The sequence below is a fragment of the Lissotriton vulgaris genome, chromosome 6 (assembly GCF_964263255.1).
Source record: "Lissotriton vulgaris chromosome 6, aLisVul1.2, whole genome shotgun sequence".
NCBI classification, from domain to species: domain Eukaryota; kingdom Metazoa; phylum Chordata; class Amphibia; order Caudata; family Salamandridae; genus Lissotriton; species Lissotriton vulgaris.
The window spans coordinates 1,388,746,464-1,388,769,631 of NC_141694.1; the positions used below are offsets into that span (position 1 = coordinate 1,388,746,464).

At 46.6% G+C, this 23,168-nt stretch overlaps 1 protein-coding gene across 2 annotated transcripts in view; it reads left to right on the top strand.

The window, feature by feature from the left end:
- Nucleotides 1-23,168, top strand: part of PNPT1 (polyribonucleotide nucleotidyltransferase 1) — a 524,718-nt gene that overhangs the window by 296,722 nt on the left and 204,828 nt on the right. For both annotated transcript variants that reach the window (XM_086927497.1, XM_086927498.1), the window contains exon 14: nucleotides 22,478-22,548. In XM_086927497.1, coding sequence (XP_086783623.1) covers nucleotides 22,478-22,548 — 71 coding nt within the window. The remainder of the gene's footprint in view (nucleotides 1-22,477; nucleotides 22,549-23,168) is intronic.

Sequence of the window (23,168 nt, forward strand, 5' to 3'; positions counted from 1 at the left end):
CAGTAACATGGCGAAAATACAGTCATTTTAGTTTCGGTCAATTTCGCTGAACACCTTCGCGTTCAAATGTGTATCAAATCAGACTGGTGCCGGTGGGGCACAATTTTACCAAAGAGGGGGAGGGAAAATAGGGAGACTCTCATAGAGAGTGAGAGTCGTCCGCAATCTAAACGAGCCATTCGGTACACGTATGACATGTAAGGAGAGGGAGAGAGAGAGAGAGAGAAAGAAAGAGAGATAAAAAAGGAGTGAAGAGAGAGAGAGACGTGTACGAAAATAGGTCATTTAGTGCGCTCACAACACAGAACGGCAAAGGTCAGGCGACCCGCAGATACAGACAGAGGGGAGACATAAATTCGTACGTTACACACACACAAACTCAGACAGGGAAGACGGCACATATATTACGCATGCACAAGACGTTCATGACAAGACAGGAAACAATTGTTAGTCCACAAGATCTGTTTTTATATTTTCTACATATCGTTACTATCCTATTTATCTACGTGCTTAGCTCTTTCTGCCCTTCCCCCCCTTTCCCTTCTCGCTTGTCATGCCTGCGAGCGTTCCCAATCACCAATACTCACACCTCGGTTGGTCGATCAGAAATTAACCTGGTTGCGCTAGTTACCCAGGGTTGGATCTTAAACCATTTTTCTGTTCCCTCCTGTGGTGGGAAGTTCTCCAGGCTGAGGCAACGGCAAATATTGATCGGGAAAACAGTCGGACAGCTTGGCTAAATCTGTAAGAGTGTGAGAAAAGGGGGCAGTGCATTTTGAACATCGGCAACATTTCTAACTCCCTAGGCGGGTGGTGCCGTGGCAACCCTTACCCGTATATTTTTCTTTGTCCTCTCCCTACCTAGTAAAAACGTCCATTTATATTATTTAACGCGTCGTCTCTAGTCAAAAATTTTTCTTTATTCCGTCACTCAGTACCTGTCCAGTCTCTATGTCAGTCCATCCTCCCAGTTGCTATGTTCTAAGGAGGAACAGTCATGTTTAGTCTATGTCTTTAAAAAACTTTTATTTATCATAAGGACCATGCTCGTATTCCTTTCTTCCCCTTCTCATCGGTGGTTCGGTCGTCGTCCATCTATACATCAGCCAGTGTCCCGACGTGACCTGCAGAAGGGAGGAGAAAGAAGGGGTAGGGGGGCCAATATTCAAACCTCATCAGCATGCAGTAATCCGGAAATGTTTTTACCTACCACATACTCGACCTATTTCCTCGTAGTGCATTTCCCTACCATCACGGCGTTTAAGCCCTAATGGACCAGGAAGGTCAGACAGATAATCATTGATGATCTGTGTATCTACATGAGTTACTTGGTCGTAACCCCTTTCGATCGGGTACAAGGGTGGCGATCAGGTGGCATTTCTGTGGTGTCGTTTTTAGGTCTTCTAAAGCACTTTTCCGGCTGCCTGTGACACATAGTGTGGCTGCTGAATATCGGGTCCTTTTTAACCTTTAACCTTCATCATACTTTCTCGTTGTTCACAGTAGTAATACATTTAAAACTCATTAATGCAACCGCTACAACTATGCTTTCGTTTTCAAAATACTTTTAATAAAAAGTGTTGACACATAAATACAGGCCTACAACCCGGTGGACTAGCCACGGAGCAGATTGGAACTGTACATAAGGAGAACAAAGCTGGTGGCAGTTCATTGCATAAAGTGCGGCAGTGCAATAAAATCGTATTAAACTCCCCTACAGAGCAAGCATGATGCATGTCAGTAATTCATCTCTAACAAATTCATAAATACATTATCCAATGTTCATTCATTACCTTAAATTACACCAATTCATTTTTCAACTCATAATCGGTACCCACCCTTAAGTCAATTCACTGTCCAAGCACATACTCAATATCCTTCATATCTACTTTCATTATCCAAAACGTTATATATATATCTCGGGGTAAAAAGCTTGCGCAATCAGGGTGCAACAAAGTTCATTAAAAACGTCTCATTTTGTGTCGGCGCCATTTTGGGTGGGGTCAGGCAAGTTCCAGCACAGTCAGAGTATCTCTAGTCTCGCATGGTTGGCCCAGAACTTTCCATTGGCAGTTCAGAAAGTCTCGTGCAATGTGGTTAACAGTCTAACAAATATGGACCACGAGTCAAAGAATGGGAAGGGCGGCAACAATTTTCCTACCGGGTCATTCTGGTGTTCCTCCGGAACTGAACAAGCCCGTGCCGTGGCGGCATTTTAGCCATTTCCGATCCGAGTCTGGTGCCGGCAGGAGTAGCACCGATGTCGTGGTTCCCAGCGAAGGGGGCGGGGGCACCCATGCAGAGGGTCGGGGGCCCCCCGGCTCTTATAGAATCTTCAAGGTCGAGGAGAGGCGATATGGAGCGAGTGCCCGTCCTGGGCAGAAGACCGCTTTTTGATGTTGACCCTCTTTAAGCAAAGAGTGTTGGGGTGTCGCTGGAAGCCTCCACCTGGAGGGAGGTGGGGGAGGGTCGTTCGCGCCGCCTCCCCCTTCCAGCGACCCCGCGCCGTTCTTCGGCTCCATCGTTTTCGACATTGGCCGTGCCAGCCATTGATGATGGGGGGGGGGGGGTGGTCGGCGGCTGAGGCAAGACAGCCCCCCCCCTCCCTTGTTGACATGTGGCGGGACTACCTTCAACTCTCCAGGGAGCTTGGAATGTGGCGGGACTGCCTGTACCTATGCAGGCGGCGGCAGGCGGCGAATTTGGCATGTGGCGGGACTACTTGATTTGCCGCCGTCCTCGCCTTGGCTTCGGCCTTCGACAAAAAGCCGGATCGGGTGAGAGAGAGGGGTGGTCGGTGGCCGAGGCAAGACAGCCCCCTCTCTCCCCGCGGCCTGCAGGGCGGCAGAAGAGAGAAGATGGAGAGGTCCTTGTCATCCTTTGGACCGCCTGCCCAACATCATCTCCTCCTGACCGTGGCCAGGCGAGTCCCTCGTGCCTCCAGGCCTCGCCTTCCGGATGGGCGTAACCGCGGACCTGTTGCACTTCGGGAGCTTCCGGAATGGGGGTAGGTACCTATTGAGTTGTTTCTATTTCATGTGACCGTTATTTGGGCGGGGCGGGCAATGAGGCAGACATGTTGGGAGCAGGAACAGGCAGTGAAGCCTAGCTGCCACGTGGCTATGTTCTGTTATCAAATCTTTTCGCCATTTTACATTTCTTATTACGAACTATTTCTAATGTTTCTTATTTTTGGTGAAGTCAAAAGCTCATCAGGGGGTTACTGACTTAGCCTGATTTCTTTTTATTTTTCTTTCTCTTCCTTAGCGTGTTTCGAGCTAAAGCTTTCTGTTAGTAGGGAACGGTGATCACTTCATATTTTTTATGCGTCCTTTTCACTAGGGGGGTACATCTGGACGGACCAGACGAGTCCCCTCCAATAAATGGTCCGGGGTGGAACGAGATTATCGATCAAAAGGGGAACATATATTCCTTCATTAGGGTATCATCCTGGACAGACCGAGCGATGTACTTCCACTTACTAGGGTAGCCTCCTGGGCGGACCAGTCGGTCTATTTCTACTAAATGGCCCATGAGTAGAGAGCATATGTCCTCCATAAGGGTAGTCTCCTGGGCGGACCATGCGAGCTACCCCACAATAACCAACCAGTGGGGAGTGGGTAGGACTGACGAATTCACAAAGGGGCATAACCTACCCTTTTCTACTTGCAAAGACTAGACAGAGTGTTTCTATTTCACGTTGTTTGCAGATAGAAAATACCTCAAACGAAACAATTCCTGAGACAACAATGTCCAGGCAACCAACCAACCAATGGGGAGAAAAACAGGCATGACGGATTACAACGGGGACAAATGTCTGCATTACCTGCCCTTCGCTATCCATAAAGGGAACAGAATATTCCTATTCGTCTCTGTTTGTGGACAGGGAAGATCTCAAAGAACAACAATCGATTATTAATCGACTTCAAACAATTCAGTGGGGAGAAAAGTAGGCATGACGGATTACAACGGGGACAAAAGTCTGCATTACCTACCCTTCTCTATCTGCAAAGAGGGACGACGTTCCTATTCGCCGCTGTTTGCAAACAGAGAATGTCTCGTTCTCGAAAGAGAACCAATATGTCAAGTAGCCTTCAAAGCTAAATGAACCAATACCAACCAATACAATATCAGTATACAAATACCGATTTCAATACAATCAATCAATCAATCAGGTGGATAGAACCACCCTACCAATCAGGTGTAAAAACACCCTACTTAATCTTACCCGGACCGGACCATACGGACAGTTCTTCGACTCCCTCCTCCAGCGCCCGATCGTTCTCTTACTCCATGTAGCATTCCTGTGGGATTCCAGTCAGGACAATAGGTCACTCAAGAGAGGTCCGTTCAGAATTGGTGAAGTTCTGTCGATCGGCAGCCGGGCTAGGGCCCTCTCAAGGCAGGTATACTCCGATCATTTTAGACGTTCACTTCTTCGTCTGGATCTCTCTTACCGAACCCTATGTCACTGATGGACCCCGCGTTGGGACGCCAATTGTGGAAAGTGAGCCCATAATTCTATCGATGCCCAGGCTGCTGGCGCAAACCGCCTCTTAGTTCCCATTCTGAATAGTTACCAAAATAAAGAGACGGGCGCTGGGAGCAGGAATCAAGAACAGAGTTTATTTCTCATGAGGAGAGCCAGTCATTTCGGACACGAAACACAGTGTCTTTCGGGAGGTGCTCTGACAAGTGAGCTTGAGACTCTTGTTTTTATACTTTGCAAAACATTTGATGGTACAATCAGGTCAGTATGTCGCAAAAGGAAGACATCCCTATAATCCTCGTGATGATCCTATTCCACATACGTTCACAATGGGGACCCTTGACCTGCTGATAAGAGGGGAGGGCAATCATGCAGCTGAGTGTTTCGTAGGATGTGTGCGCCTGATCATGGCCCAGGGGGTGGGGTGGCTAGGCATACAATAAGGGCAGTAAATGGTATCTCCTGGCTTAGGCGATGGCCTCGGACATGTGTGGTCAGCCGAACTCGGGGGAAGGGGTCATCAAAGGAGTGGTATTCATGCCTGCGTGGACAATCGAGCGTGAAGGGAGGGCTTGTCAATAGAGGGGCATTCAGGGAAGGGAAGGAGGTGCTGGTCAGGCGCGGCCGTGACTCTCAAGGACAGGGCTTTGCGGAAGAAGAGGGTTTATGACTCGCTCATATGAGGAGAAGGAGGGGGTCAGGGTGCGTGCAGGGCCAGAGTCGCGCAGAGAGAGAGAGAGAGAGAGAGAGAGAGAGAGAGAGAGATCTTATGACCTGTACATGAGAGAACAGGGGCAGTCAGATACAACTGGGGGGGGGGGGGCTATGTCAGCTGAGGCGAAGGATGCTTCTTCGAGAGGGAAATGGGGAAGGCCTGGGTCAAGCAGGAGGGTTACCTTTTTCACATCAGGATCGCGCAAAGGGAAAGGGTTTCATGGTCTATACATGAGAGAGGGGGGGGTGCAAGATACGCGCAGGAGGGAAGCTAGGGATTCCAATGGGTAAAAAGGCCATGGTGCCTAGAATGGCTGCACATATGCATAGGGGTACAGGTTCTTACTGGCAGGGTGATACGGTCAATAACTTTACAGTATCCATGGTGCCCACAGGGAGAGGAGTGGGAAAGGAAGGGAAATGAGTGCTGTCTATGTACATCAGTTTCGTCAGATTTCACACCGCTCTCCCCGCTCCGCCCCCTCCCCACAGCAATGCCCTCAGCCGGCCGTACTTTCACTTTGACGGCCGTGTTTCTCCTTGTCTCTCGTGTCACCAGGCTGTGTGTGCTGCCTCCGCGGGCACCATGATGTAACCCCACTCTCACAAATTACATTATCAAGGGCGTTTGTTACGGTGCAGAAAGTGTGCATATAACAAGTACAACACTCTCACAAATTACATTATCAAGGGCGTTTGTTACGGTGCAGAAAGTGTGCATATAACAAGTACAACAAAACGGCTGCCGTTAACTTGAAATCAAGTGCATGAGATGTGTCCACCTGAATTAAAATTCGGAGTAGTTGGCAAATTGCACTTCCACAAGGGTGGCGTTCCTGCCTGTACGCAGCACACGGACCACAATTATTAAATCGCCAGTCAATCGCCAGCAGCACTCCTCCCCTGCTGCTTCACACCCTCATGCCGCTCTCCCCGCTCCGCCCCCTCCCCTGCCCGCCGTGTCGCATTTCTCATCCCCCCTCCCCACAGCAATGCCCTCAGCCGGCCGTACTTTCACTTTGACGGCCGTGTTTCTCCTTGTCTCTCGTGTCACCAGGCTGTGTGTGCTGCCTCCGCGGGCACCATGATGTAACCCCACTCTCACAAATTACATTATCAAGGGCGTTTGTTACGGTGCAGAAAGTGTGCATATAACAAGTACAACACTCTCACAAATTACATTATCAAGGGCGTTTGTTACGGTGCAGAAAGTGTGCATATAACAAGTACAACAAAACGGCTGCAGTTAACTTGAAATCAAGTGCATGAGATGTGTCCACCTGAATTAAAATTCGGAGTAGTTGGCAAATTGCACTTCCACAAGGGTGGCGTTCCTGCCTGTACGCAGCACACGGACCACAATTATTCACAAACACTGCACAGTAATACTGGTCAGTTAGATCTGTTCCAATTGTTAGTACCAATTCCCCGAAGTTAAACTTGAATGTACATTTTTTTTTAAATCACTTGAAGTATTACCACCACCATGTGGTAAGGGCATTACCCCAGCCAGTTTGGGAGCCCTGATGAATCTGTGCTACGTACCTGCCATCAGTTGTGGAAGCTTTTTTTATATGTGCAATTTGCCAGACAGATTTTTGATTATTTAATGATTTTTCTAATGAATATAGAAGCAACTGATTAATTAATGTTGCACAATTTTATTAAGAGCTTTAGAAGAGTGTTTACTAACGAAGTTTAGGTATGTCACTTTTGTGTAGAGACCATTTTATTCAAATGGATGCTATTTTTGTTCTGTTCAAATTACTCTTGCTCATTACCCCCTCCCAAGCAATGTCCTGGGAGTTTTCTCTCCCCACAGTTTTCACGGGCACAGGACACTGTAAAGGAATTGGTTATTTTCTTAAAGAGCATGTATTGTTAACGAAACTTTTCAGTGTTCCTTATGTAACTTTCTAAAGGGAGTTCCGCTGGAAGTTCAGATGCAGGGTTACTAGCTCACTAGTTAGTCTTTGTTAGAAAATGCTTCCTATTATTTATATTCTTATCCATTCTGAATCTGTAAAGGGCTGTTGTTAAAGTTTTGTTTTTTAATTGTATTTTAACTTATTTATTGAGTTTATATTTGTCTGTCATGTGCTTTTATGGTTGCAAAATACCGAATAAAGTATTTTGAAATGAAAAGGTTGAAAAAATAAAGAGGCAGTCCAGAGAAATGTAGTAGATGTAATGAAGGCTTAGATACAGAGTTAAACAGACAGAGACCTTAGCTAGTGGATGTTGAGGGAGCCACCACCACATCCACCACCTCATCCACCACCTCATCCACCAACGCATCCACCACAACCACCATATCCACAACCACCACATCCACCACCACCACATCCACCATCACCACCACCACATCCACCATCACCACCACCACATCCACCATCACCACCACATCCACCATCACCACCACATCCACCATCACCACCACATCCACCATCACATCCACCACCACATCCACCACATCCACCACCACATCCACCATCACATCCATCACCTTCACATCCACCATGACATCCACCACCACATCCACCACCACATCCACCACCACATGCACCACTTCCACCGCATCCACCACCACCACCACATCCACCACCACCACCACATCCACCACCACCACATCCACCACCACCACCACATCCATCACCGCATCCACCACCACCTCATCCACCACCTCATCCACCACCTCATCCACCACCGCATCCACCACACCCATCACTTCCACCACCACATCCACCACCACTTTCACCACATCCACCACCACTTTCACCACATCCACCACCACCACATCCACCACATCAACACCACATCGACCACCTCCACCACCACCACCACATCCACCACCACCTCCACCACCCCCACCACCACCACCACCTCCACCACCACCACCTCCACCACCACCACCACCACCACATCCACCACCACCCCCACATCCACCCCCACATCCACCACCACATCCACCACCACCACCACATCCACCACCACATCCACCACCACCACCACATCCACCACCACATCCACCACATCCACCACCACATCCACCACCACCATATCCCCCAGATCCACCACCACCACATCTACATGTGTGTGGCTCTGTGTGTGTAGGTGCAAATGCAATGTTCTTGGATTGTCGTCACAATAAAATACACTGAACATAATCTTCACAAAAGTTATTTACAAACGTTTAAGCTATTGCCATTATAAATTACAATAACTTTTATTTAAGTATTATTTACAAAATTAAAAGCCATTGTTATTTGTAATATAAATACATCTAAGTCACGTAAATACAACACACATTGCATTACAAATGCTATAGGTGTCACATTTGCAAAAGTTAAAACTATTGACATTGTAACTGACAAAGCTATTAATTTTGCTACTTTCAAAACCAACACATAAATAAAAAAAGTGTCATTTACAATACCAATAGCTCAAACTTTCCTAATGCGAGACCTATTGCATTTCCAATGCTTGTTATTGACTTGTGTCTTATGCTTCGGTGAGGAGAACCTGTGCCGGCCCTATGCACAACTCTGCACGCAGGTGGTTCACGCTATTCCCTACTATATTCTTCCTCGGCACGGTACTGCTCGTCTGCTCCACTGAAGCTGTTAACTGTTAAGCTGGTAACTGCACTCCGCTCTAGCAACATTGCTCCTGGCATCCACACCAGAGACTGACTTCTCAGTCCCTTGTTGCTGGACCCCCTTGCCCCACCCAACCTGCGGCTGTCATTTACCTCCACCTCTGCCGCCTTGCACCGATCTGGTGACCCTCTGCCCGGTATTAGCCTGGCCTCCCTCCCCGTTACCCCTCTTGCAGAGGAACATATCCGCGTTGGACTTTGCCTCCCTTCTGTACCAGGCCACTTTGCCCGTTAGGCAGACAACATGGGGAAGCCCGACGGCTGACAAACTAAACTCCCCTTTGATGCCAAGACATCTGTCACACGATCTTGCACTGAAGATCCTGATCCATCAACAGCAGCGTCCTCCTCAGTCCCCCCCGCCCCACCCCCGATCCGGAAGATGAGGTCAAATCATTACTATTGGAATGCGCCGCAGCCTGTCTGACCTCTCTACCCAAATGGACTCAATGAGCATGCGCATGGACTACATAGTCCAAATGGTTGAAAAAGATGATGAGCGGATCAAGGAGGCAGAGAAGCGTATTTCGGATACGGAAGACACTACCTCGCAGATTTCCCGCCAAATGACCCAGATAGATAAGCTCTTAAAGGTGATTGCTGCCAAGAACAAGGACTTGGAGGCTAGAAGTCGATGCAATAACATTCGCGTTACAGGGATTCCGGAGAGCACAAACACCGGTAGGATGGAAGATTTCCTCGAACGTCTACCACGCACCACCTTTGGAGCTGAAGCCTTCTCATCTCAGTTCATAGTGAAGCAGGCACACTGTACCCTCGGTCCACGCCCAGCCCCGGAGGCTAATCTGAGGCCGATAATTGCTCGCCTACTAAATTACAGAGACAGGGACGTTGCGCTGCGGCTGGCCAGACATCACCAGAATTTACAATTTGAGGGCACCAGCTTCTCAATCTACCCCGATTTCACGATGGCGGTGCAGGAGGCCCGCCGTAAACTTCTTCCGACCAAGCAAAAACTCTGCAAACTTCAAATTGAATATGCTTTGCTTTATCCACGTGTCTGAGAGTCACCTACAGGGATAAGTATCACTTCTTCATGAACGAACAGCAGGTGGATGACTTTCTTCGCACCGTCAAAAGGAACACTCAGACAAAGGACTCTCCAGAGCGACTCTCCCATTCGCCATCATTGAGTGCTGACTGAATTTCGCTTCTTTCCCCTCTAGTCATGAAATACCTCCCTATTTTTTGTCCCGTGAAGAGCCTTGCCACCCAGTCGCAGTGTGCCCTCCTGCCTCAGCGACACGCCAGCCCTACCGTCGCTGCTACACTGCTGGGGACTCTGGGGAGTGATGTCAAGTTGTATACACCCTTACTGCACCCAGCTAGTTCCAGACTACACTGTCCTATGCCCCGCTCCCAGCCCACAGATAAGTTCTGCAGCTGAATGCATAATGACTTTCATTTCACTGTTAAAAGTTCTCACCTTCATACTGCTTGTGTTGGCAAAATCTGTCCCACAATTACTGATGCCCCTTGGGGTTGTGCTCCCCCCCCCCTTTCTTCTTCCCCCTTTTTTTAGGTGGAGGGGGGAAATGTAATTTCCCCTTTTTTTAAAAATGTTGACTGTAACATGCCTGGCAGTTGTTTGATCATCGCACTATGTTTGCCAAGTACCCTCCCCCCTTGACCATCAGCACTGGGGGAGGCTTTTGTTGCACACTGGCGTACCCCCACATGGGAGGTCCCCTTATTTCACAGTTGCAATGTGTTAGTTGTGTTGGGTGATGGTGGTACTGTCGTCACATTTGGGGTGCCGCTGTGGGAAGAGGGAGGGAGAGGGATTTGTGTTCACTGTTTGCATTGTTTTTTAAACTTTTTGACAGGCACTGACTCTGTAAGACAGCATGCATGGTATGATATTCTCTGCAGGCCACTTATTCACCCTAATAGCGTACCACTTCCTGTAACAGCACGCTGAGCCCCTACGCCTTAACCTAATGTCCTGGAATTTTCGGGTCATTCGGGACCCTCGGAAATGTAGGAAAATCATCTCTTACCTGGACAGACATCATGTACACATTGCGGTATTGCAGGAAACCCACCTTGACCCCTCCCGCTCTCCCACATTTGCCAGTAAGTGGGCCATGACTCATGTTTTCTCCTCTTACTCCACATACTCTAGGGGGGTGGCCATCCTAGTCAAGCACAACTCACCCTTCATTCTGGGAGGCACACAGCAGGATCGCATGGGGCGTAGCTGTCTACTCTTGGGCACACCTGGGACTCAATCGGTCTCGATAGTGTGTAGCTACGGTCCAAATACAGGTGACCCGGATTTTTATACCACACTATGGGGTCGAATTCTGCAAGTAGGTTCCACTCATATTATTCGGGGGGGGGACTTTAACTCTGCTTTCAATCCGACGATGGACAGGTCAAATCACACCAAAACACAGGCAACCATACAGGGTATTCTCACAGCCCATGGGCTAACTGACGTCTGGCGCCATCTCCACACTGGAGATAGAGAGGGTACCCATTATACTGCCCTCCATTCCTCATGGGCCATATTAGACTACTGGGTAGTTTCCCGGGGCACAGTTTCCTGGACTGAGCGTGCCACTCATCTCGCCAGGACTTATTCAGATCACGCGCCAATTCTCATAACTATTGCTTCGCCGGATATGCGATCCGCGCTCCGAATCTGGCGGCATGCTCCGGAGGCTCTACTTGATACGGTGTTCACAGCGGAAATAGGTGAGGAGTAGTGTGGGAAGCTTTTAAGGTCACAATACGAGGGGCCTGCATGGCCAAAAGCTTAGGGGTTCTGCGTGACCTGCGACTTACCCTTCATAAGCTTGAGAATAACTCAAACAGTTAGAGGCTGAACTCTGGGGACCGAACTCAGGTCACAAGCTCTCAACATTCAGAGAAAAGGTCACATAATATAAGGAAACGGCTGCATTAGAAGCACACTTTTGCGGAAAGTACTATACTGCGCGCAAATATGGAGAGGACGAACGCCCAGGCAGGCAGTTGGCGCAAATGATACGACACCCTAGATTCGCCAGTTATGTCCTGGAGATTACAGATCCAGAGGGAATACAGCACCAAAACATTCAGGATATTCTGCGCACCTTCACTGACTTCTATGCCACATTGTACAGCACTTGTAGAACCGAACCCCCCGACTTTGCCCCCTTCCTGCAAGATATCACGTTGGGCTGGTTGGGCGATACGCAGAGGAAGTTCCTTGCGGCTCCCTTTGAAAATGATGAAATACACGAGGCAATCATGCAAATGCAATCTGGTAAGGCCCCAGGCTCTGATGGCCTTCCTGTTGATTTTTATAAAGCTTACATAGCCCAGCTGCTTCCCATCCTTAAAATCGTTTTTAATGAAGCGTTGGAAGTTGGCTGCCTGCCCCACTCCATGAGGCTAGCACTAATTTCGTCCCTTCTTAAGCCCGGCAAAGCGGCAGATTGCTGCGATTCATATAGACCCCTATCCTTACTTAATACGGACACTAAAATCCTTGCAAAACTTTTAGCTAACCGCCTTAGCCTTCTGATGGATAAGCTAGTGCTTCCCGACCAGGCTGGCTTAGTTCCTGGGCGAGCGACCTCGCATAATCTACGCAGCTTTTCTCCACTCTGCACACGATAGACCCAAAGATACCCATTGCTGCGGTATTCCTCAACGCTACAAAATCGTTCGACTCGGTGGAATGGGACTGTCTTTTTGTGATTTTACAAAACATGGGTTTCCCACAGGGATTCATATCCTGGGTTTGTCTCCTCTATACTGATTCCGTTGCCAAAGTACTTATTAATGGTCACTCCTCGTCTCCTATCCCAATATCTCGAGGTACCCGTCGGGGGTGCCCGCTATCGCCCCTTGCAGCTAAAGTCAGGCAATACCATCAAGACAGGGCCCTCCGCTGCCCATCCCGACATATCCTGATTTCTCTGTACGCAGATGATATCACGTTCTACATTAGGGAGCCCCAGATGAACCTCAACCCGCTGCTCCGTGAGTTTGTGCAATTTGAGGGTCTGTCTGGGATCCATATAAATTGGTCCAAATATCAACTCTTCCCCCTTACCTCCTTAGTTACGGAATTTGCCCAGAACTTTCCAATTGAGTGGTGCCCTGACGAGGTTAAATATCTTGGTATCTGGATTTCCGCAAATCATGACGAATTGATGCGCCTTAACTATGGCCGTACTCTAGATGGGATACGGGACAATGTTACTCGCTGGATTGCCCATCTGCTATCCATCGCAGGCCGTATATCCTTAATTAAAATGGTTATTCTTCCTAAACTCCTTTATCTTTTCACAAATGTGCCCTACAATCAAAGCAGGTTTTTTTTTTGATGCTCCGCACAGAGCTTATTCGCCTCACTTGCGGAGGTAAGCAGGTTCGAGTGCTGAGAAGACGCCGAACGACTATTCTCCACCGTAACAGAACCGAAGGGAGATAGGATCACGCTCACCTATGGGGACTGCATTCCTGTTTTAATTTTCCTCTTGGCTGGTATGAGAGGCAAGGCTAATTGAAGGCACGCAAAGCTCAGTGTCTTTGGCAGTGGCATTCAATTCAGTTGCCCTGAGGAAATTGCCTGATAGAAACCAAGGCAATGAAACATGTCGGCTGTAAGTAGGGTGTGAATCGATGGGTTGTATTCACACTCTCCTTTTTTATGTTTATATGTTTACTGTTTGCAACAAAGAAAGGAACATGAGTAAAGTTTATTGTCCTGGTTGCACAGTAGCTTGTATGTTAAATGTTTAATGTTGTAAGTTTTTTTCACATATAAGTTGTGTCCACTGCACCACTCACTGTCCTTTTACTTTGGGTTAAAGACACGTTTACGTTAAGGCTTGATGGCACCAATGATGAGAACAGGGCCATCCTGGTGAGTACCAGCCAGGGGTCCCATTGGTGGTGCGCCCGTGAGGTGCCATCTCGCTCTCCACACTTTTTTCTGTCAGTTTCTAAAGTGTTTGTGGGTTTTGTGTTGTTCTAAATGTGTAGATCAGAGCTAGGCTGTTTTTTATAAAGGCAATAGACTGAGACAGCTTGATAATCTCTATATTAAGAGATCTCCTGGGGTGATTGATGCTTAACCAGTGATGTCTGCAGATCAATAGACGAGAATTGCCTCGAAAACTAGGACCTGTGGTGTTTGATGAGGTAAGCAGCCCAGACTGCAGTGGGACACCCTCACTCGCCCCTACACACAAGGGGGGTTCGATATCCCCAATTTTGCGCTCTATTATATTTGCGCACAGGCTCATTATGCACACTTCTGGTTCCACCCCCCTAGGTACATGCCTCAAGTGGCGGCCGAGCACTGGCTCTCTGACCCCATCCCATTAGACGGCGCCATCTTCGCTGCTGATGCTAACTGCGTGGAAACTACAACCCAGATCAGTACCACTGCAGGGGCGTGGCAACTTTTAGTTACTAGAACCCGGGCCCCTATGCTCTACTCACCTTTGCTTTCCTTGTCATACCATCCGAAAATGCCAGTCCTACTGTAGGGAATATTTAAGAAAACCCTAGCTAAATATGTGATTCGAACTTGGGGGGACCTCTACTCCCAGGGCAAATTCCGAACCTCTCAGCAGCTCTTCACGGAGCTACCCCCCTCCCCCATGGCCATTTTTGTATATATCCGACTATGGCAGGGGTTCAAAGAACACACTCCTTCTTTCCCCAATGAGCCACCTGAGGTCGCTGCACTTCGGCCGAGGATGCGGCACCTCATCCTGTTTCTTCCATCTATCACTCTTTGTACACCACTCAGTCCACTTCCCCAACCTCCTCCAAGGATAAATGGTCCGCAGAATTGCAGCTCACCATAACGGAGGAGCAATGGACTTATTGCTGCGGGCAAACGGAGCATAGCACCTCTAGTAGCCTTCTCTGGATACTCCACTAGAAATATCTACACCGTGCATATTATACACCTGCTAGGCTCTACCGCTTTCGGTTGCGTGAGGATGATAGTTGCGGTCGATGTGGGGCTGCATAGGCTGACTTCCTCCATCTGGCATGGGACTGCGCTGTTGTGCAGAGGTACTGGACTCAGGTATTGGAAGCCCTGGAACAAATGACATCGCTACACCTCCCACACACTCCCCTTTTCGCACTTCTTGGCTATACCGCAACTATAGCAGTGACACACAGAAAATTCGTCTCCTTCAGCCTCCTCCTCGTCAAACGTCGTATCGCATACCGTTGGGGCCCAGGCCGGGCACCTAAGTTTAAGGAATGGATTCGAGATATGGTATTCTGGTAGGACCAAATGTACGCCTTTGCTGAGCTTCTTCCACTTCCCTCTCGACCTTCTTGACCCTGTGACAACTGGGGACCACTCACAACATTCTGCTAACAAACCCAGTTTCTGAAGTTGACGACACACAGCCTAACACTGTGGCAACTGCCTCTGCCCCTCATGCCCTCGACAGGTTGATTCACGTTCCCCCGCACCCCTCTCAATCCACCCCTCCTCTAAACTCGCCTAACGATTGAATACTGCTATTATGTGTATTATGTGGTCTCTCTCATGATGTTGTCTCTAATGCCCATTGTATGGATCATTCACTCACCGTGCTTTAATGGCCCTCAGGTCAATTATGTTGGTCTACTGCACCCTCTTCACTTGTACACCTGCATTGATACTCTGTATGTACTCTTGTCTGCCTGCTTAGTATCTTTTTTGAAAAAGTGTAAATAAACTTTTTTTTAAAAATGATGATGTTCTGGACCCACCTATTTGTTTTCTCCTTCTTATCTAGCCATGCAAGGAGCTTCCATGCTCTGTCCCCCATCTCATAGAGACGTCGTTGGGTAGCTTGATAGATGGCCTTTACCACCTCCTCCACAGTTTCTCAATATTCCTGTTGTTTTAGACTGAGAGCATATTTGGACTGCAGCTCAAGTCGTGGGGTAAGAGTTTAGTGGCTCTTTCTAGGTTCTGTAGTTACCTCTCTAGCTTCTCCAAGTGAATCAGTCTATAGAACTCCTATTCTACTTTCCACAACCTGACTCAGTTTCAAAAGGCTCTACATACCTTATACGTCAAACGAGCCCTAATGTACTACATAGATAGAACAAAACCATTTTGAAAAACTTAGCAAATGTTTGTTGCTTTTTCTGAACCACAAAAAGGAAAGACATTTTTCAAAACCAAGCATAGCCAGATGGATAGTAAAATGCATCCAAACCTGTTATTTGAAAGCTAAAAGCCCCTAGAGCCTATACCACCAGAAGGAAAGGAGCCTCTACGGCCTTCGTTGGGAACATCCTAATAGCTGACATTATTAAAGCAGATACTTGGTCTACAATACACACAAAGCGCTACTGTTTAGATGTATTACCTGCCGATAACAAAATGTCAGCCAGGCTGTACTATGTACCCTTTTTCAGTCTCCTGCAACATCCACATGTTAGCCACCATTTGGGGAGGATTGCTTTTCAGTGTATGCAGAGCATTTGTTTGTATGTACAGCCACACTTGCCTCGAATAGAAAACGTTAATCTGTAGGCATCTGTTCTTGGCATGTATGCTATAAATTCACATACGTCCACCCTCTTCCCCAGACAGCTTTGGTTGTTGCAGTTACCATTACTTTCTTTTCCCCTTAAAAGGGTAATTTCTCCTTTCCGTCTCTTTAATGTGTCGCTCTGTTCTAGTCCTCTTGACACTTTCTGTGGAAAAATACAATGCTGCTCAATCCTGGCAGGGCCATGCCAGCTCCTGCACCATTCGGGGAGCCAGCTTGGGCTGCGAGGACCCTGTGGCTTTCCCCCAGCCTCTGTGTTGGTCGTGGGTCCCCCTCGGTGGGGACTGGTGCGCCCACCTATAATTGATGCAGGCCTGGGGGAAGGGGGGCTCTGGGCCAAAATAGGCTGGGGAGGGACACTTTGAAGTCTCCTATCCCATTAAAAAAGTTATTGCCCAGGGAATGGGGTCCCTTAAGCCTATAAAGGGTTGGGAGTGGGGGGCACGCGTCCCCACTCCCCTTTTATTTACCTTTCGGCCTCATGAGATTGGGTCCCCAGGGCCATATTAGACTTGAGGGGCGAAAGCTCCCCTCCTTTTATTAATTACTCAACCCGGGGAATGGGGTTCCCAGGGCCTAATAAGGCTTTGGGAAGGGTGGGGGGGGGGTGGGTGTTACAAAGCCCCCATTTTTATTTCCTTTGACTCTGGTGGATGGAGTCCCTGGGCCTATTAGGGCTTAGGGGGGGCACAATGCCTCCCTCCCCTTAGGATGTGGCCCCGGGGATGGGGTTCCTGGGGCCCAAGAAGGCTTGGGGAGGTGGGCCCCACACCGCCTCTCCAGATTAAGTGTATTTGGCCCCGAGCGATAGGGTCCCTTGGGCCTCTTAAGGCTCAGAGAAGGGGGCCACATGGCTCCTCCCCTTGTTATTGGAATTTGGCACCGGTGATAGGATCCCGAGGACCTTACATGGCTCGGGGAGGGGTCCTGCGTGGCCCCCTCCCCTTTTTATTGTAATTGGCCTGAGGATGGGGTCCAAGAAGTCTTGGCGAGGGGACTGCCTCCTCCCCTGTTTCATTTTAATTAGCCTGGGTTAGGGTCCCCAGGGCATTTTGAGGCTTTTTGGGGGGGCTTTTTTTTAGGGGGGGGGTTACACAGCACCCTTCCTTTTTTATTGGACTATAGCCCCGGGAGATAGGGTAACTGGGACCAATTTAGGCTCCAGGAGGGGTACTAGGTCAGCCCTCTTCTAACATTCATCTTCCTGAGTGTCATTTACACTCCATTCATGACAGCATACTGCATGGGGTGAGGTATCAGTCATTTCTTCTCTTGCCCGCTGAATGACTGCATTTTATGATCACATGTACCTTAAAATGAGTGTGCTTCTGTGTCGCGCTTGTTGGCCAGTCCTTTCATTTTCGTGTTTCTCCTTCGATAGTTGTTGAAACTGTCCCTCTCTGCAGGATCAACCCCAAACGTTTTAGCCTTGTACCTTCCACTTTTTGCTGAATTTGTTTTTGTTGGCCATAGGACTCTGTGCACTTTACCACTGACAACCAGTGCTTGTCCTCTCCCGAAAACGTGTTCAAATTGGTTTATATCTATTTGCCATATTTTAATTTACTTGTCCCTTGTAGAGTGGTATACCATATACCCAGGCCCTGTAAATTAAATGCTACCTGTGGGTCTGCAGCACTTATGGTGCCACCCTCTTAAGTAGACCTTCAAAACATGTCCCAGACTAGCTATTGCAGCCTGAATGCACTGTTACACTGTCATGTCAACTCTGCGTTTAAACTCCTTTGCCAAGCCTTAAACCCCCCTTTTATTGAATATATGTCAACCCTAGGTAGGCCCTAGGCAGCCCATATGGCGGGATGCATTGTAATTAGAAGGTTGGACATGTACTTTTAAGTTTTAAACGTCCTGGTGTTGAAAAACTCAAATTCGTTTTTTAGTACTGTGAGGCCCACCTCTCCCTTAGGGTAACATTTGTGATTCCTTATTACATGAAATAAGCTGTTGATAGCAGATAGGTATGTCATGTTTGGTACCTATGAAATTGTAATGATGAACCCTCCTTAACGGTAAAGTCTAATTTTTTCAATACAATTCTGAAAATGACACATTTAAAAAGTTGGGATTTTCCTGACCTTTAGCCCTTTTAGCCTGCAGTCTGTCTTGGGTCACATGACTGGATGTAGCTGACAGTTAGACTTAGTAAAATCCTCCCAGACAGTCACACAATAGAAGGGATTTGGTGTGCCTAAATTGGCAATCTGCTGGGAAGATTGGAGGGGGGGGCGCAGAGCTGAGCACAGCCTCAGTTACATATGAATAGCCTGTGCTCCAGGTTCTCACATAGGACCTAACGACCATGTATTGTCACTGCAGCCAGCTTAGAGCTAGGACAGTGGAGTCAGGAAATTCCAAACACTTCAAGAAACCTTTTCAGAAGCTTCTCCTCCTAGAGCACCAAGGTATAAAAATAGGACCTTCAGACTTACTTGTCGTTCACTACTGGACCAGGGGAAGGACTTTCAGAGGACTGCCTGCTGCTGTGTTCTTTGCCAGACTACTACTGTACCTGGAGGGACGTTGGAGCTTGCCTTGACTCCTTTCAGGCTAGCCCTGCTGTTGAGCCCTCCATCTACATCTGCTTGCAGGACTACCAGAATTGACTCTAATGGCTAGTTTGCTGCCCTCCTTGTTTAGAGCCACAGGGACATAACAGGCTCCTACCATCTTGGACACGCACTTGGGCCCAGCCTGAGTTAGTCCTGAATCCTCAAGATGTGTCTTACCTGTCTTGGACCCTTGGTTGTGGTGCTAAAGGTGCCCAGATAGTCAATTTCCAAAACTGAGAGATTTTGCCAAACAGTTCTCTAAGGACCAGGAGAGAGCCCGCCTATCCCCTTAAGGTGCAACAGCTGTCGGATTAACTTTGTGGCTTCTCCCGCTACGTTCTTCTATGTTGCAACAAATCCATTTCAGCGGTCCTTTGACAAAGTAGTATCTAAACCGTGGAACTGCATTCGTCTACAACCTCTGCCTCATCCTTCAGACGTTTGTTTAATTCCATTTTGACGATTAAGTCTGAACGTAGAAATCTTTACTGTGGCTTTGATCCAAGGTCATCCGATGATGAAGCTCCCTCCTCAGACACCTCCTGCAGCCTTGCCCCGCTGATCTTTACCTTCTCAGACATTTTTCTTCAAGAAATGTTCTAAGTCTGAAGGTAAGCGCTGACCAGGCTCAATCCATTCCTTATATCCGAACCACGCTCCAGAATGGTCAGCCTTAACTTAACACTTTGACCTGGTCTTGTGCGACTAGATGTCTGCGGTTGGTGCTTTGATCTTTAGGTGTTAGTTTTCACACAAAAATGTTAAACATTCATAACTCTAGTTCTACTTATTCAATTTTTGTAATGTACTCCTGTTTTTCTAAACTGGGTTGAGATTTTCCTTTTGTTGTGTTTTTACTTTATTACTGTTTGTGTGTTGCATAAATACGGTACACATTGCCTCTAAGTTAAGCCTGATTGTATTTTGTGCCAAGCTACCCAGGGTTAATTTAGTGACTTTTTGTGGTTCACCCTGCAAGGGATTGTGGCTGTTGCTTGACCAGGGCTCACACCCCAGTCAACTAACACCCCAATTTCTCACAATAGTTATATTTTCATTTAATCTTTTTAATCTCTTTTTATTTTACATTTTCTGAAGAGGATACAAAAGCTCCACTGTCAGTGCTGACAGGCCACTGGCTTGCAGCTCATTTAATCTCTAATGCACCCCATCCTGAGTGGCCACTTATGTAAACCAGGCAAACATTATGGAATTCTGCAGTCCATAGTGTATCATTGTTTTACCGTACCAAGTTGGAAAGCACATCGATTAAAAATGTGGTGGCCATGCTGCAACTTTTAAACAGCAATAGACTTGGTAGAATACCACTGCAAGACGGACAACCACTGCCATATTTTTTTATTGCAAGCTTATATATGGCAGTCCTATTTAACCCCTTCCATGCTGGTGACGAACCCCAGCCGTCATGCACTAAAGTGCTCGTGTGCTGATGACGGCTGGGGTTCGTCATGACCCGCCCCTGTTCGTTTGTTTACCGCACAGGGGCGGAAACGTGCCAGCATGGAAGGGGTTAAGTGACAGCATGTTTTCTTTTTTCTACTTGTGTTCTATTAAGTATCTTGCATATGTGGTTGAGTTTTTAATGTGTTCCATTGGGGTTGTGTTAGAGGGAGAATGCAAGAATTAGTGGATGGATGAATGGAAATATGAGTTCAAAAATGAGTTTGAGTGCATGTAAGATGACTTATTGAGTACCTAAGCCTATAGTGACCCAAAAGGCACTTTCATTCATAAGCCAGATTTTTTGGCATTGCCAATGCTGGTTTAATTTAGGCTACTGAAAAGATACCTTCCTTAAGATTTTTGACTACATACAATCTTAGCTTTTTTGAAGTTACTTCTTGACATTGACGTTGCCTTAAAGATGTATGAAATCTTAGCTGAAGTCTAAAAGTGTGTACTTGATGCCCATCGTTAATTACCCAATTTGTCCTAATAACGGAGGACCCACCATGTGAGCATTGGCTTTCATGTGTTCCAATCAGGCCCTGCCAAAATGTGTTTCTTCTAAAGCTCCGCGCACCCACCCTCCAGCCGCGGCTCTCCCATTAAAGTGTGAATGTAAAGCCAAAAGACATACTCTGAGCGGGGGACCTGTTTTACCACCAGTGGAACAATTAGAATGTGTTATACTTCTTTTAGATTACCATCATCATTATAGGCAAATGAGATAAGGAAAATTGGCTGAGTTCAAACTCAGATCGAACTGGTGGATTCAAATTCGACTGGGAGTCTCTGATTGGAATGTGGTAGGTGTCTGTGTAATCCAATAATGAATGGGAGGTGCCTTCTTCCAGCATCCGCATACAATAACTTACATTTTGCTAAGACCAAGTAGTCTTAAAAGGAGATCTCCAGTAGATGTCTGTACCAAAATTTGATACATTTTCTCTTAACTCAAGGCATGTCTTAATTTTTTATGCTGTTACTACAACATACTTTGACAAATGGAACACCTTACGCTCTGAAGTTTAATTCTGTTTTAGCAGAAGGCTCCCAATTGCAGGTAAATGTGTACTAAAATGTGAAGAATACATTCTCAGCTGAAGAGTAATACAAAGACACCTTAGTTCCTTTTCTCTGAAGAGACAGATAAACGATTGCCATTATGTATAAGGCTCTGCATAGTTTTGGGCTGCAAAAATGTCAAACTAGGTTGACTTACCAGAGTCTAGGAAAGTACTGCTTTTTGTTTGTAGAGACTTGACGTCTTGGTGTTTTATCATGAGTGTAAGATTTCATTTTTATTATAAAGTGTTATGTTTAATAACTTATTTAACATATGTGTTTTCTGTGGTAACTTAAAAGAAGCACTGGCAAAGCCACTAGGACTAGCTGTAATATGCTAATAAAGGAAAACGAATGCATGCCCAGAGGCTATTTGCATGTGTTACTTACACAAATGCTGCTTAGCACATTAAAGCCTGAACTATTGGATTGGCAATTGTACTTAAAAAGTGTCAGATGGGTTATTTTTTATGCAGAATGTATAAGATAAATAATCTGATTGTTTGTCTCATTAACTTGAGTGTACTTTTCAGATTTGCAACATTCCCTCATTCACTCCAATGGAAGCACTTACAAGTCATAATGATACGCCAAACAAACATTGGTAGGAAGTGAGAGGGAAATAATCCTCTGGGTGGAACCAAAGCTCACCCTATGGATTTATTAAAGAATCGTTAACAATAGGTCTTTTAGTCTGCTGTGCTTTCAGATTAGACCTACAAATGTACACACTTTATGAAAGGTTGAGTTATAACAGTTTTGCTAGATGCTAAAGTTATTGGAACTGTGCCGATTGATTATGCACTGATTTCTCTTGGGTAATGACACTAAGTGAATTTATGAAAATGTTGACATTGATTAGGAGAAAGTTGAATATTGATTAACATTATTGAAAGTCCCTTACATTCCGTGCTGAGTGTGGGGCAATCCAGTCTCCTGTCTGCCTTCTTTTAACTGTGACTTTCTTTCGATTTAGGTTCTTTGCACTGTTACATTTGACTCCCTCGAATCAATTATGAAATCTGATCCTATCACTGCCGCTTTAAGGTAAGCATCTTTTCCTTGTTGATAATTTCTCAGCACCTCACTGAAAAACAATTATTTGGTATTTTCTTTTGTTTTGTTGCTGTCTGTTTTTGGGCTTTTACTCAAAAGGAACACACATTGAATTATATTCTTTGCAGCAGCTCTTAGTTTTGCGCAGAAACAACATTTCTGTAGAAAATATTTTACTAATAACAATATTCTTTTTGGGAATGATGCATGTTTTTAAGTATGTTTGAGAATTGTCCACTGTCCACTATGCCTTGAACATGGAGTATTGGAACCTAAGAATTGAAATGTAGTCAGATTCCAAAGTTAAAGACGGCCTTGCTCTTAATTTGTCTGCTGAATGAGAAGGAAAAGGTAATAGCTATAAAACTATAAATGATGATCAACAGGATCTTACATAGAATCAATTCTAATGAAACGCATCCATGCTGTTGCTCAGAACAGCCTTTGAGGAGTGTCTTTATATTGGTTCCAGGGGTTGCTCAGACCTTCATTGCAGTTTATTTTATATGGTTGAGGAATTTGGTGCTTGCCGTGTTCTGGGTCACAATAGCAGAGGAGAAGTAGCAACCTGCAGATACAGACCATAATGTTTATTGACACAATATTGTCAA